Raw genomic sequence first — 15,147 nt, 5'->3', positions numbered from 1 at the left:
AGTATGGTCTCGCGAGAGCGGGAGTGGGCGGGGTTAGGACGCCTTATAAATGTTCTCTCCGAAGCACGTGACTCCTCTACGCCCGACAGGCGCCGCGCCACCATCATGGATACGAGCCGTGTGCAGCCCATCAAGCTTGCCAGGGTGAGGCGGAAGCCCGGGTTTGAGGGCCCGGATGAGGGAGGAAGGAGTAGGGGAACCGGGTGGTCCAGATCTGATCCCAGCTTCTTTACCCCAGGTCACCAAGGTGCTGGGCAGGACCGGTTCGCAGGGACAGTGCACGCAGGTGAGCTGGAGAGACGAGGAGGCGGGGGCTTGGGGGGGTCTGGGGTCTGAGTCTCCGATGATGACTTCTGTGCCCTGGTATCTGAGAACCGATACGTACCCTTTTTCCTAAAGCTCACGGAGGGTCCGAGCCTTTGCCGAGGGCTTGCCCACCGGGTCTGGGCTCGGTCGACTTCTTTCCTCGGGTTCTGACATACCTCGTTCTCCTGGCTTAGCCAATCCCAACGACCACTGTGTAGCTCCACGCCTCACGATTGTGCTTCCGTCCCCGACGGGCCCAGAGCGGCAGTTGTCCCCCACCAGTGGCTTTTTCTGGCGCTCGAGAGCTTTGTTCTCCACGCCTCGTCCCCTCTCCGGCTTCTCTCCCGGCCCAGACCTACTTCCCAGGCTCAGTCCCCTTTTTAAGTGTGTCTAAGCAGACACGTTCTCTGAATCTAAATCAGCTGTCTATCTCACGGTGCGAGTTTGTGGCCGACCCTGACTTCTTCCCGGCCCCCCCCCCCACTCCGCGTCAACCCCATAGGTGCGCGTAGAATTCATGGACGACACGAGCCGCTCCATCATCCGAAACGTGAAAGGCCCCGTGCGCGAGGGCGACGTGCTCACCCTATTGGAGTCAGAGCGAGAGGCTCGGAGGCTGCGCTGAACTTGGGACTGGTGAGTGCACAACTGGAGTGGGAAACAGAGTAGGTCCCTGTTAGACCTTTGGCTGGTGGTAGGGAGGTTTCGCCAAGCATACTGATGAGGGGCTCTTGGTGGCGGGGTGTGAAGAAAGGGTTTGCTGAGATTGGCAAGACGGGGGAGGGAGTTTGCCACTTGCTGAGGGGGACCTGTCAGCATCTCATACTTGGGTTTGTTTACAGGGTCCTGGATGTCTGGGTCGACCACCTGGCCCACGAGGATGATCTGCTGTTAATAAAGCGTTATATTCTGTGTAAACTTGGGGTTTTGTCTGGGTTGCCACTAAGCTTATAAAACTCTCCCATGGGACCCTCAGATGGTCTGCACTGACCCACTGCACCCTGGAAGGGGGGCGGGGAGGTTGTCTTCCCCAACAACGCGTTTTCTTTTTGAGGGAGAACCACGTGTCTGTGTGTATCTCCAAAACAAGACAAGCTGAGTTAGGAATGTTTTATTAAGGGAGAAGGTTGGAGGAGTGAGTGGACCAGAGTGCCTCAGGCCCCACCTCACCCTGCAGAGTTCAAGCTGAGCCCCTCCCTGTGGACCCTGACCCTTGCTGTGCCCTGAGGTCGAGGTGGGCAAGGGAAAGCTCTCCCCCAATCCAGGTCCAGTGTGTCAGGCTAGTCACTGAGGTGGGGGGTCCTCTCCACTGTCACTGCAGCCTCCTTCACTAGGCTTGGCCGTGGTTCGGTCAGAGGGCAGCTGGTGAGAGAGGTTGAGGGGGGGCTCCCGTCAGTCTCCTGTAGGCAGGACACTGGCTTTCAGCCCCCTTAGACTCAGGGCTGCTTAGCCTAGTGGAGGTCTTGCCTCTGTCCACTGACCTTGCCTAAGCAGGAACCCCACCTTTTACAGCAGAGCCAGAGCACCTGGGCTTGAATCCCGCCTCTGTCCCATGTGACCTGGAAGAGGCACTTGGCCTCCCTGGCTCCTTTCCCCCGTCTCTACAGGAGAGTGCGGGACGGCTAGGCTCACAGCATGAGTTGGTGTTTTGCTTCGTTTTGGGTTCTTTAGGCATGTGGGATCTTAGTTCCCTGACCAGGGATTGAACCCATGCCCCCTGCAATGGACGTGCGGAGTCCTAACCACTGGTCTGCCAGGGAAGTCCCAGGATGATTTTTAATTATGAAAGTGCTGAGAACAGCCTGGCACTTGCCTTTTGAACATAAGCCTCTCCCCCTTGGGGACAAACTTGAGTGCTCTGCCCCCAAACCAGCCCTTCCTGCCTGCTGCGGGCAAACTCATCGTCTCCAACCCTGAAGCTCTGACTTGTGGAAAGCCTGCACCCCCTCCCCTGCCCCCTCACTCTAAAGGGCCCCTTATTCCTTTGCTGTGAGCCTCCCTGGGGGCAGTAACAGGCAGTCCACTGACACGACATGGTCTGACCTAGGTCTGACAGCTCTACTCTGACCTTACGGCATGTCCCCTCTGGAGGCCTCAGGTTCATGACCTGTAAAGTGAAGGGGTGTCTAGCCCTTGGGTGTTCTGCAGGTTGAACATCAAATCCCAGCCACACAGAATTCAGACACAGGTTCCCCACCCCTGGTACTCCCCCGGGGTGCATGAAGAGAAGCCACCTTCCTGGGGCTCACTTGGGATCCTTGAGCTGTGCAGCTGGGAAGCTGTCTCTTGGGGCTGGGGCTGCACTCACCGGGGGACCGGGCTGGCCTGAGCTCAGGTGGGCGTGCAGCAGGGCGGCCACCTCGTCCTGCTCAGCCTCCAGGGCAATGGCCAGGGCACTGGTGCCCTCCTGAGGGATGATAGGGACAGTCAGGTCCCTGAACCAAGGTGTGACTACCCCACCAGCCCCATGGTGGCTCACGTTGTCCAGGAGGGCGGGGTCGCAGCCTGGCTGGGCCAGGAGCAACCGGACAGTGTCCAGGCGCCCATACTCGCTGGCGCACATCAGCGCTGTGGCCCCATCTGCATCCTGCACGTTCACATCTGCCCCACATGCCAGCAGGGCCGCTACCGTGTCCTGGCGGCCGTGGCTGATGGCCAGCATGAGGGCTGTCTGTCCCGTCTGGGGAATGGGAAAGAAGGGGACAGGGCTGGTGTGGGCTCCGGGGGAAAGGGGGGGGTCACAGACATCTGGCTCCAGAAGTGGAAAAGACCCCTGGACTTGGAGCCAGGGAGGAGGTATCTACACACCTGGCTGGCCTTGGCATTAACACTGCCCATGCGGAAGAGCCTCTGGACCACGGCCATGTCCTCCTCTCGCCCCACAGAGGTGAGTGCGGCCAGCATGAGGGCGGAGTAGCCAGCTCGATTCTGGTGGTCAATCTTGCAGACCCCTGGGAGAGAGAAGAGGGGTCAGTCCACCAAGAAGCCAACACCCCCTAGTCCGCTCACCTCCCTCCAAGCCTCAGGTTCATTTGTTCAGTCAGGTTGGTCACTGAGGGTCATGCGTGATTTTACTGTTGCTTCTGCCTACAAAGCTCTCCCCCCAAGATCCACATAGCTCCTCCCTTACCTTCAGGGTTCTGCTCGCATCTCATCTCAGTGAAGAGTTTCCTCACCTCCCTATTTCAAACTGTGTTGGGGGCTTCGTTCTGTCCGCTGCTGTATCCCCCAGTACCTAGAGTAATACCTGCCACCTAGTAGCTGCTCGATGAATGAGATAAATGGACGTCTCTATTTTCACGGCTACTACCCACCAAGCCACCACTGTTGATCCCCCAGAGAAATGCCAGCCGGGCCCCCCTGGTGTCCAAGTCCACTCCAGTTTCCATGCAGCAGCCAGAAAGAGATCAAAAGAAATTTGACCCCGTCACCTATTTAGAGCCCTCCTGTGTCTCCCCACTGCACCTGGAATACAGGCCGTTGTTCACCACCGCCTCTGAGGCTCTGTTATCAACTTCTGTTCCTTCCTCTAGAGTTGTCCTTTCTCCCCCAAGCCTATGTTACAGATTGAATTGTGTCCGACCCCCGCCCCCCGCCCCGCCAACAGATATGTTGAACTCCTAACACCCAGTACCTGTGAATGTGGCCTTAATTGGAAATAAGATCTTTGCAAACCATAATCAAGTTAAGATGAGGTCATTATGGTAGGCCCTAATTCCATATGACTGGTATCCTCGGAAGAAGCAAAGACAAAGAGCTATGTGATGCAGAAGGCAGAGAAGACAAGCTGCCATAAGCCGCGGAACACTATGGGTTGCGGGCAACCACCAGAAGCTTGGAGAAAGGCACAGAATAGATTCTCCCTCTGAGCCCTTAAGAAGGAAACAGCCCTGCCAACATCTTGATTTTGGACTTTTCTGCGAGAAAATGAATTTCTCTTTTCAACCACCCACGTTGTGGTACTTTGTGGCACTTTTTTACAGCAGCCCTAGGAAACTAACAGCCTGGTTACTGCTGCCCATCCTTCCGAACTGAACACAGACATCAGCTCCATTTCTTCTGGGGTCAGTTCTGTTACCATCCTGGCCCTCTTCCTCACAGCACAGCACCTACTTCTGGACCTCATTCCCCAGAATGTTTAACGCTCGTGTACCCCACCATTCTGAAAGCTCCACAAGTCTAGGGACAGTCTGCAGAGATGAATGGGTGAGAGAGGTTTGGGGAAAGGAGTGGATCAGGGTCATGGAGAGGGTGCCCTAGTGAGAGGGGATCTGAGACAACCGGCTGGGGAGTAAAAGGGTTAAGTCAGGATTAAGGGTGTTCCCTAGTTGTGTGGCATACTCTCTAGGTGTCCATTCCATCCACAAGCTTCTGTGACCCTGGTGGAGGGTGTTGGGCACAGAAGGGGGATCAGAGAAATAACCAAAGTGGGGTCTCTGCAGCTAGCCAGGGGACCCACCTATTTTCCCTCTCCCTTTCCCTTCCCTGAGGCCTTGCTAAGCTAAAGGATCACCCTGTTTCTTGATTCCCTCCCCTCGTTTTATTTTGTCATGGCCCTTACCCCTATTGGAAATTATGTTTACTTGATAATTATCAAGTAAAATTGATAATTATCTCCGCTCCCCCCACACACACACCCAGAGCCCCTGTTCATGAAAGCTTATTCATTCAACAAACACTTGAGGGTCTACTGTGTGCCCCACTGGGGTCTGCCAGGCAAGTAGGCTGAGATGAGGGAGGGGTATGGGGACGGGTTTGAAGGGCACATAAAGGAGTAGTTAATGATAGGCCAGGAGGCAAGGAGACAGAACAGTGAAATGGGGTGGGAGCAATGGATACTGGTCCCACGAGGTTCAAGGATTGTGGGAGTTGGGCAACAGGAGACAGTGAGCTGAGATGTTGGAAGGTGAGAGTTCAGGAGAGAATGCTAGGAAGTGAGATTATGGAGGGGGCATAGTTACTGATGACATCAAGGTGTTGTGGTGACCTTACAAGTGTAAGGCTGATGTCAGGGTGAAGGGAGAGGAGTAGTTCAAGGAACTGAGAAGGGACTTTCCTGGCAGTCCAGGGGTTAAAACTCCATGCTTCCACTGCAGGGGGTGAAGGTTCGATCCCTGGTCAGGGAACTAAGATCCCACATGCCTTGTGGCATAGCCAGAAAAAAAAAAAAAAAGGAACTGAGAAGCCAGGAACTGGGAGGGATCATTCATCAGGAAACTAATATTGGTGAGGATTAGGCTGGAGAGGAGGAGAACCAGCCAGGAGCTAAGATTCAAGAAATGAAGAGTGACGAGGTGAGAGGGAGAAGTCAGAAGGGGCGGAGGGAGTAGTGGTCTGATCAATTAGAGGCTCCAAGATGGGACTAAAGGAGGAAGGGGAAACGGTCTGGAAGTGGAGATAAAGAACAAGGAGGACACAGCCATGTCCAGGCCCTTCATTCCAGGGAGATGAGAGGAAACAGCCCCTGCGTGGAGGGTGCACTGAGGGCTCTGGGTCCTGGGGGAGGGGAGGACCAGAGGGGCTGACCCATGTGAGAACCAGAAGGCCCACGGCAATGTCTGGAAAGTTGGAGCTGAAGGGGGGGGGGGGGTGTGTTCAAATGCAGGGAATAAGAGGATCCAAGGAGCCTCGGGCCTTGCAACCAAGATGACTGCCTTGCCACCCTCCACAGCCCCAGTCCTCAGCCCCCTTTAAGACAGGAGATGCCAGGCTTCCCTGGTGGTGCAGCGGTTGAGAATTCGCCTGCCAATGCAGGGGACACGGGTTCGAGCCCTGGTCTGGGAAGATCCCACATGCCGCGGAGCAACTGGGCCCGTGAGCCACAACTACTGAGCCTGTGCGACTGGAGCCTGTGCTCCGCAACAAGAGAGGCCGTGATAGTGAGAGGCCCACGCACCGTGATGAAGAGTGGCCCCCGCTCGCCGCAACTAGAGAAAGCCCTCGCACAGAAACGAAGACCCAACACAGCCGAAAATAAATAAATAAATTTATTAAAAAAAAAAAAAAACGAACTTAAGCTTAAAAAAAGAAAAAGACAGGAGCTGCCCAGGAAATACCTTTTTTTTTTTTTTTTTTTTTGGCCGTGCAGCATGTGGGATCTTAGTTCCCTGACCAGGGATCGAACCCGCACCCCCTGCATTGGAAGTGTGGAGTCTTAACCACTGGACCGCTGGGGAAGTCCCAGGAAATACCTTTTGAATTCATGCATTGTCCCCTCCTCCCAAGCCCCAGCTCCATGTCCAGCCCAGAGCAGCTGTGCCCTTCCCCCCCGGTCACCAAGACCTGCAGAAATGGGATGGATCTGTGTATTTAGGGGGGTGGCATGCGGGATGGGACAGCAGGACCTGCCTCAGCCTGCAGTGAGAATGAGAGGCAGGGCAGGCCCCAGAGGATACTGGACCTGAAGGAGGACACCCAGGAGAGCTCTTGGTGGACAATCAGTTTGTCTACTGTCCACTGTCCCCTCTGCTGTGAGTCCCATGGGGGTGGCCCACCCCCATCCTGGCACTGCACTGGTACCTGGAAGGCTCTCAATATGTGTCTGTGGGCTCAGCAACACCTGAATGTGTGTATCTCTGCTCCAGAGGGGGAAACGTTGAGACAGATGATAGAAATGTGTGTGAGATGGGGCCAATGCAGGACCTGGTGGTGGAGGACTGCAGGCCCAGTGTCCCAGCCCGGGAGGTAATCACAGCCCTGACCAGTCAGTACCTCCCCTGGAGGCTGAAGAGGCAGTGGATGGATATTGGGGCTCAGGAACGAGGTGAACGCCAAGGCTGGAGATTCAGGGACAGAAGGCATGGGGACCATTGACTGACCTACGTGCCTGGCACTGTTCTAAGTGGGTGTTATCACAGTTGCCCAGAGAGGGAGGCATTGCATCCCCCGTTTCACAAAGGAGGAAGCTAAAGCTGGTGAGATGAAGTAATTCCTCTACATTTAGGTCTACCCAATCCCAAAGCCCAGAATACCCTCCCCCTGCAAAGTGAGAGGCAGGTCAGGGCAGAGCTCACAGCTCAGAGCGGTCAATCTATCCAGAACGGGTCATGTAACCTCCAGAGAAGGGCCAGTGGTGCCCTCTGCCTGGCCAGCCCTTCTCTACATCCTTCTCCAGGTCCTCCCAGCCAGGACCTGCCCAGATTCTCCCTTCCCTGGCTCCCTATTCCCTGCTGCCCTCCCCACCCCTCCTCAATGCTGACCTGTATCCAGCAGCAAGCTCGCGATGGCCAGGTTCCCATGGGACACGCTGTAGTGCAGGGCTGTGTTCCCGTTGCCATCCGTCAGGTTCACCACGTGCTCCAGCAGCTCACGTCCCAGGCGCACCACCGCGCCCAGCACCCCGGCCACGGGCTCCGCTTGAGAGCGCCGCTGGCTCGACACTCGAAACCACTCCTGGGCCACCAGGCGCGCCGCGCCCTGCCAGGACGGGGGGAAACACATCGGCGAGGGTCCAGGACTGGGTGGCAGGGAAGGTGTGGGGGCGGGACTGGGAACCCAGGCAGGGGAGGATGGTCGCCCCTAGGGCCACGCCCCTTTCGAGGAGGGAGTACAGTTAGTGTGGGTGTCCGGCTCGAGGGGGCAGGTATGCTCCCCTTCTGAGGAAGAGGCTGTGGAAGAAGCTGAAGTGGCGGAAGGCGGTGAGCGCTTGCCTTTGGGGAGTCCGGGAGTGGGGCTGGGGCTTGGGGCGGACCCCTTTTGGGAAATCAGAGAAAGATCAGCCCTGTCCTGGGGCGAAGAGCCCTTTGGAGAGCTTCGGATCCGTGGAGGGCCCTGGCGCGAGGTGACGGAACTTGGGACCCTCTTAACTCTAAAGAACCCGATGCTCTTCCCTAGGTAGGCGTCAGAGGAGGTCCCTGGCGGGCCTATGACTCCTGCGAAGGCCTCTCCCCGCACTCACACTGTCGCGGGCGACTCCGCGGGGCCGGCTCAGCTGCCGTTGCAGCGCTGCGCACGCCTCCCTCAAACGCGGGCTCAGCTCGCACCTACTGCCAGGGAGACGGAGACAGGGAGAGGCTAAGGAGGGGTTGGGATGGGGAGTGGGGTGACGGGAAAGAGAGGAGCCGTTCCTATTCCGTGTCCGCGGCGCTGCTCACCTCCCCTGCGCACCCGGCTGAGGCTCTGGCTCTGCCTCCGGCTCGGGGTCCCGGGCCTCCCCGCCGCTGGGAGGGCCAGGGGTCCCGGAGTCGGATCCCCCGCCGCTGTCGTCTCCTGAGCCCGACGAACTGCTCCTCGGGAGCTCGGCAGCGCCGTCCTCGCTGTCGCTGTCGCCCTCGCTGGATGAGCTCTCGTACCTGGGGGCAGGGTGGGAGGCATCTGCTGAGCCTCCCCTGGGGGCTCATTCTGGAGTCCTGCGAGGTGGGAGTGGCTGTTCCCATCTTACAGATGAGGACACTGAGGCTTGCCAAGACCACGCCGCGAGCGAGGGGCAGGGCTGGGATTCAAACCCCATTCCAGTCCCAGAAGATGCTGCCATGGGGAGGGGGAAAGTGCTCACTCTCCGTTGAGGACCCCAACAAACTGCAGGCTCTTGGGTCCGGGGCTGGGTTGGGCGCCAGGTGTACCGTCTCTCCTCTTCATAATGGATTTGAGGGTACCTGGCGGAGATCAGATGAAGACACTGAGTTCGAATTCGGTGGCCAGCAAACCAGGGCTCAGCGAGGGACGGGGAGGGGGACTCACCCGCGGGTGCCACTGCCCTGTCCCCATCCGTGGGTCCGGGCAGGTTCTCCTGCGTCAGGGCAGGGGCCTCCACAGCGGGCTCGGTCTGCGTGGCCCTCTCGGCACAACCCCACGGGGTCTGGGTGGCAGCCTCGCACGGCTGGGGCCGGGCCGCCACCGCTGCCTGTGCCTCCTCGGCAGCCTCGCGGGCCTCCTCCAGCTCGCACAGGCGACCCCGCAGGAGCTCGTTCACCCCGCGCTGATGCTCCAGGCTGGCGCGAAGCAGCTCCAGCTCGCGCTCGGCGGCCGCGGGCAGCCCCAGCAGAGCCTCCGTCACCCACGCTTCCGCCTCCTGGGTCTCGGGCACCGCCTGGGCTCCCGCCTCTTGAGTCTCCGGCACAGTCTGGGTGCCTGTATCCCGCGTCTGGGGCGCCCCGTCGAGGACCTGCAGCGCACCCTCGCTGAGGCTAGAAGCCGACCCGTCGGGGCCGTCAGCCCCGGGGCTGGCCCTGGCGCGAACGCCGCGCTCAGAGGTGGCCAGGCGCTCGGTGAGCCGCCGCAGCTGAGCAAGCTTGTCCGGGCGCGCCTCGGCCTCCCCGTCGGGCTCGGGCTGCCGGCGCCCAGCAAGCAACCGCGCCTTCTCGGCGCGCAGCGCGCGCACCTGCTCCTGCAGCTCGGGCAGCGCGCGCGCCTGCTCCTCGAGCTCGCGCAGGCGCCGCAGCGCCGCGGCCATCTGCTCGCGCACCAGCTGCAGTTGCGCAGGGCCGGGCGAGGCCAGGTCCGGGTTGGGGGCGGGACTGCTGTGGCCGGACCCGCGCGGGCTGCGCGGGATCGCGCGGCCGGGGCTGGGCACGCACTCGTGCGCCTGCGCTAGCTCCAACCGCCGGCTGGTCTCCAGGAGCGTGTGCTCGACGCGCGGATTGCGCACGGGTGCGCGCGGCGATAGCGGCGGCAGCATCAGCCCCGACGGCGCGCCCGGGGAGAGAGCGCCCGGTGCTCCGCCATCGTCACTGGCCAGGGACTCGCAGGATGTCCAGGCGCCTGGGCTACGCGCGCCTGTGAGGCCGGCCCGTGGCGCGCGGGGGCGGCGCGCGGGCGGGGGGCCCGGGGCGCGGCGGGCGGCGGGGCCGCGCTCCAGCTCCTCCACGTACTTGAGGAAGTCCAGGTCCAGGTGGAAGCCATAGGGCGTCTCCACCGAGTAGGGCGAACTCGGGCTGCGAGCTCCCCCAGTCGCGCTGGGGCACAGGCGAGGGCCGCCCAGTTCTGTGGGCATGATAGGGGCGTGGAGGGGCGTCAAGCCGGAGAGACCCGGAGAGCGCGTCCCCACTGCCCCACGACACGCCTGCACGACTCCACCTGCACCAAACCCTGCACACCTGGATTGCACACCCAAGGCTTAAACGCCTCTCTGCTCCCAAAAAGTCGAGCGTTCACGTGTTAATTGAGCACCTACTATGTACCAAGCACTTTTCTAGGTGCTGCGGACATAGCAGTGAACAAGACAAGCATCCCTACCCTCTTATAGGAGACAGATAAACACAGTCGTTCCAAATGGTGCTTAGGGCAATAATAATAATTCCAAGATGAAATAGAGAATAACTGACAGACTTGGGCTCTGGCTGTCAGGGCAGATTTCCTGAGGAGGGGACTTACAAGTTGAGCCCTGAATGAGGGGGAGGAAGCAGCTGAGACAGGAGGTTCCTAAAAGAAAACAGCCCATGCAGAGGCCCTGGGGTGGAATGACCAGGGTGGGCCTGAGTAAGAGCCGGTGGAGGCGAGGATGTACAGAGCAGAGGGAAGGAAGGGAGGGAGGAGAGGAGTAGAAGATGTGGGCTTGGACCAGACTGTGGGGAACCTTCTGGGCCACCATGAGGAGATGGAGTTTTATTCCACCTGTGACAGGGCACCAGAGGCAGATTTTAAGCCATGACATTGTCCACCTTTATAAAGGGCCCTCTGGCCACTCTGCAAAGGAGGGAGCTGCAGGGCTGTGTCTGCATCTGGGTGCCAAGTGTGGATCTGTACACATGCAAATCCCATTTTGCACACTTACCAGGCAGGTTCTGATTCAGGGCAAACTTGGCCATGTTTCCTGGAGTAGCCCCCAGAAGGGGTGAGAGTGGGGCTGGGCCCTGTCCCTCTGGCTGTGCCTCTGGGGTCAGTCCGGACTCTGAGTGAGTAAACAGACCCAAGAGGTCCTCTCCACCACCACCCCAACACCCCACACACACAGAGGCCCTCTCCTCCCTCCTCCCTCCTCCCTCAAGTGGCCTTGAAAGTTTGGAATGGGGACTTCCCTGGTGGCGCAGTGGTTAAGAATCCACCTGCCAATGCAGGGGACACAGGTTCGAGCCCTGGTCCAGGAAGATCCCTCATGCCACGAAGCAATTAAGCCCGTGCACCACAGCTACTGAGCCTGTGCTCTAGAGCCCGTGAGCCACAACTACTGAGCCCTCGTGCCACAACTACTGAAGCCTGTGCGCCTAGAGCCCATGCTCTGAAACAAGAGAAGCCACCGCAATGAGAAGCCCGCGAACCGCAACGAAGAGTAGCCCCCGCTCACCGCAACTAGAGAGAGCCCGCGTGCAGCAATGAAGATCCAACGCAGCCAAAGATAAATAAATAAGTAAATTTATAAAAAAGAAAAAAGAAAGTTTGGAATGAATGACTGTGGGGACTCTCACATGCCAGGCCTCCGCCTGCTGGGCAGGAGGAGGCAGGAAGGGCATCAAAAGGAGAAGAGAGGGGAATTCCCTGGTAGTCCAGTGGTTAGGAATCCGTGCTTCCACGGCAAGGGCAAGGGTTCGATCCCTGGTTGGGGAACTAGGATCCTGCATGCCACATGGCGTGGCAAAAAAAAAAAAAAAAAAAAGAGGATGATGGTCAAGAGAACAAGAGCAGCTGGGGTGGGGGCAGGGTGAGGTGCATTCCAGACCTGCTGAGTTTTCTTCTGTCCCTGGGGAAAATTAGAAACTGATGCTCAAAGGGGTGGAGTGTGAACATTCAGAAGAGGAAGGCGAGGGTTGGAAGCCCTTCGAGGGCTCATGTACATCTGAATTTATACCAGGGTCACTTGTGAGATCCTTTAGGAATGATGGAGAGTTGTGGGCCAGATGCACCAAGGATGCAAATCAATCGATACCAGTCTTCCTGGGATGTCTCTACTGGAGTGCCACAGGGCTCTGCCCTTGGCTTGTAAGAGATTGTAGTGGAACCACAAGCACCCGGGTTGTCAGAGCTGTGGCTAGGGAATTCCCTGGTCGTCCAGTGGTTAGGATTCGGTGCTTTCACCGCTGAGGGCCCGGGTTCAATCCCTGGTCAGGGAACTAAGATCCCACAAGCCGTGCCATGTGTTGAGGCCAAAAAGAAGAAAACAAAACTACAAAAATAAACAAACAAACAAACAAAAAACCCAGAGCTGTGGCTATGCTTAGAGCTAAAGGGATAGAGACACTTCAGGAGATGTGATGGAGGCTCTAAGAAACTGGGGAGATTGGGCCACATCTAATAATGTGATATTTAACAAGGACAAATATTGAGTCCAGAAATTTGATTCAGAGAGCATAGGGCAGGAAAGATGGGGCTTTGAAGAGCTCACATGAAAAACCCTCAGGGAAGGGAAAGCACCTTGTATCAAGTGCCTACTCTATGCCTGGCCTGATTAAATGTAACCCCCCCCCCCCACAAGTATAATCCTGCAAGGTAGGATGTTTCCCCCTTTTTCCAGATGGGGGAAATGAGGGCATAAAGCAGTTAAGTCAATTGCCTATGGGAAATGCCCTCAGACTGGGCTTTCATCTTCTGCGGGGGACCTCTTGTCCGCCCAGCCCTCCACCAGCAGGTGCCTGCCAGACCCGATCTGTACTCTTCCTGACCTACTGCCCATCTGTGCTAACCACCTGGCAACCTTCCCAGTCACCCCTTCTGGTCTCTTGCACTCCTGATGACCACCTGCGTGCCTAATACCCACCAGCAACTGAGCACCCATTGGTCTACCTGACTCATTCTACTCCACAGCTGGGGGAACCCTCCCACTCACCATCTCTGTCCAGCCTGGGTCCCTGACACCTCCCCCAACCCACCCCAAGGAGGGAGAGTGACGGGGAACTTCCAGTCCTGAAGCAGCTGTTTCCCGTCCCCTCACACTGGCTGTAAGGGGCCGGCCAGCAGGGCAATACGGAGGACAGCCAGTGCCCCTCAGGACTTGTTTTCAGGAAACTGTCAGGGAAGAGCTGGGTCATGGAAAAAACCTGGGCTGGGGCTTAGGGGTCTGGGCTTGCCTCACACACAGCTGGCCGTGTGACTCCGTGGAGTCAGCGCCCCCCCCCCCCTCCAGGGACCTGGTTACACCCAAATCTGAGACCCTGGGAATTCAAAAAAACAGCTGTGAGCCATTCCTAAGACCCAAACCAGCTGGAGCAGCCAGACCCAGAGACTGACCTGAAAAATGTGTGGATGCCCCAAGAATGGTAAATAAAAATATGCCAATGACTTTTGCCATTTACTACGGGCTAGCCTCTATTCTAAGCAATTTATGGGTGTTAACTTAAACAAAAATCCTAGGTAAACCCTTTGAGGTAGGTTATTCTTTCCCGCATTGTGCAGATGGAGAAACTGAGACACAGTGATTAAGTGACCCAGCCAAAGTCGTACATGGGCAGAAGCAGGATTTGAACCCAGCAGCTTTGCCAGTGTTTCTGCATTGACCCCTCCACTTGACGGCCTTCTATAAACAGCCCTCCCCTCCGCAGGAGGGGCAAAGAGCCAGAGGGGGTCGGCCCTCCCAGCCTGCACTCCCGCCTGTCCCCTGCGTGTGTCCCCGATGGGAAGAGCAGGCCCAAACCGTGGCGGCTCCAGGGGCTGCAGCCTCATCGGAGTGGAGGCATGCAACTGCCTTCCCCTCTCCTCCGCTCCCTGCCCAAGCTGGCAAGGTTAGATCCGGATCCTCTGCCTGAGACCCCCTTATTAGGCCGTCAGAGCCCACGCCACACGCCCCCACTCCCGCCCCAGGGACTATTTTGGGACTCCGAGCTGTGCTCACAAAACCTGAGGGGTGGGGTACGAGGCGGACAGTGCAGATCCCGGTCTTGGGGAGGGGGCGTCTTCCCGGACTGAGGCTCTGGGTGGTGGCACCCCCTAACTTTGGGGCGGGACTCTCAGACCCCTGAAGTGGGAGGCTGATGATGGGGGGAGGGGGAGGTACTGAGGTCAGCACCCCCCACCCCCCTGTCCCCTCAGGACGGCCTCACGGAGACAGAGCAGTTTCCTACAGGAAACGCCGCCGGGCGGTTCCATCCGTTGTCCATTGTCTGCCGGCCCGGGGGCCATCCGTCCCTCCCCCCAACACCGTTTCCGAATCGCCCCCCGCCACACACACACACACACACACACGCACACACACTCAGGTCCAGAGCGAGGGGATGGACCCGGGTCCCCAAGCTGTCCAGGAGGGACTCTGTGAAAGCATCCCGAAGTCGGTTGCGGTGCCAGGGGGCGAACAAAACCCCCCACTTAGCTCCTGAAGGGCGGGAAGTGGGAGACCTCAAGAATCCAGAGCCCCCCGACTCTGCTCGCCGCCCACCCGGGACTCCCAGTGTGGGAGGGGTCCCAGCCAGAGGACACAGCGCCCGCCCCGTCGCAGCGCGCTGAGCCCGCAAAGGGGCTAGAAGCGCAGCGCCCCTTCCCGCTGCGTACCCTGATCCCCCCAGGACCCCATCGGTTCCCCGAAAGCTGGCGCTTTACCTGAAGCCGCAGCCGCAGCCGCGCCCGCACCCGAGCCCGCCCCCTCGAAGCTCGGGGACCGGTTATCAAGGCCTTGACTCTAACTGACGGCCACGTCAGCCAACCAGCGTTCCATGCTCTCCGAAACTGTCCAATGGTGAGGCGGGATGGACCGCATTGTCCCGGCGCTGAGAGTGTGGGGAGTGGCTTGGGGTGGGGCCTGGAGTGACTGCCCGTGAGGGCGTTCGGGTCCGTAGTGGGGAGCGCAGAGGCCGAGTGGTGCCCAGCTCAGGGCTAAAGAGCTTGGATATGATCCACAGGGGACAGGGAGCCTCGGGAACACTCTAAGCCGGACAGTTTACCCGGTGGGATTTGTGTATTTGGAAGATACCTTGGGTGGAAGCTGGAAGGACTGACGCTCCTGTCCCAGTGTCTGGGTGAGGGACCTGGACCCTGGATCTT

The 15,147-nt window shown here is 58.7% G+C and overlaps 2 protein-coding genes across 3 annotated transcripts; one reads left to right on the top strand and one right to left on the bottom strand.

The window, feature by feature from the left end:
* Window positions 1–64: 64 nt before the first annotated feature.
* RPS28 (ribosomal protein S28) lies at window positions 65–1,224 on the top strand. The gene is made up of 4 exons (XM_059918559.1): window positions 65–144; window positions 239–286; window positions 809–942; window positions 1,149–1,224. The coding sequence occupies exons 1-3, from the start codon at window positions 106–108 to the stop codon at window positions 929–931; spliced, it is 210 nt and encodes a 69-aa protein (XP_059774542.1). The 5' UTR covers window positions 65–105; the 3' UTR covers window positions 932–942; window positions 1,149–1,224.
* A 178-nt stretch (window positions 1,225–1,402) lies between these two features.
* On the bottom strand, window positions 1,403–14,778 carry KANK3 (KN motif and ankyrin repeat domains 3). Of its 2 annotated transcripts, none has more exons than XM_059918547.1 (11): window positions 14,707–14,778; window positions 11,018–11,134; window positions 8,986–10,227; window positions 8,801–8,900; window positions 8,400–8,597; window positions 8,204–8,291; window positions 7,506–7,722; window positions 3,115–3,257; window positions 2,786–2,986; window positions 2,615–2,713; window positions 1,403–1,668 (listed from the first exon to the last, which is right to left on the bottom strand). In XM_059918547.1, exons 2-11 carry the CDS (start codon window positions 11,049–11,051, stop codon window positions 1,591–1,593), a joined length of 2,400 nt encoding a protein of 799 aa, XP_059774530.1. In that variant the 5' UTR covers window positions 11,052–11,134; window positions 14,707–14,778; the 3' UTR covers window positions 1,403–1,590. The 2 variants fall into 2 exon arrangements, with proteins under 2 accessions (XP_059774530.1, XP_059774531.1); XM_059918548.1 differs by having other exon boundaries at window positions 8,204–8,288.
* Window positions 14,779–15,147: the final 369 nt, after the last annotated feature.

The sequence above is a fragment of the Balaenoptera ricei genome, chromosome 3 (assembly GCF_028023285.1).
Source record: "Balaenoptera ricei isolate mBalRic1 chromosome 3, mBalRic1.hap2, whole genome shotgun sequence".
NCBI classification, from domain to species: Eukaryota; Metazoa; Chordata; class Mammalia; order Artiodactyla; family Balaenopteridae; genus Balaenoptera; species Balaenoptera ricei.
Note: the sequence above shows the minus strand (reverse complement) of the source record. Positions and strands in the feature narration are given on the sequence as shown.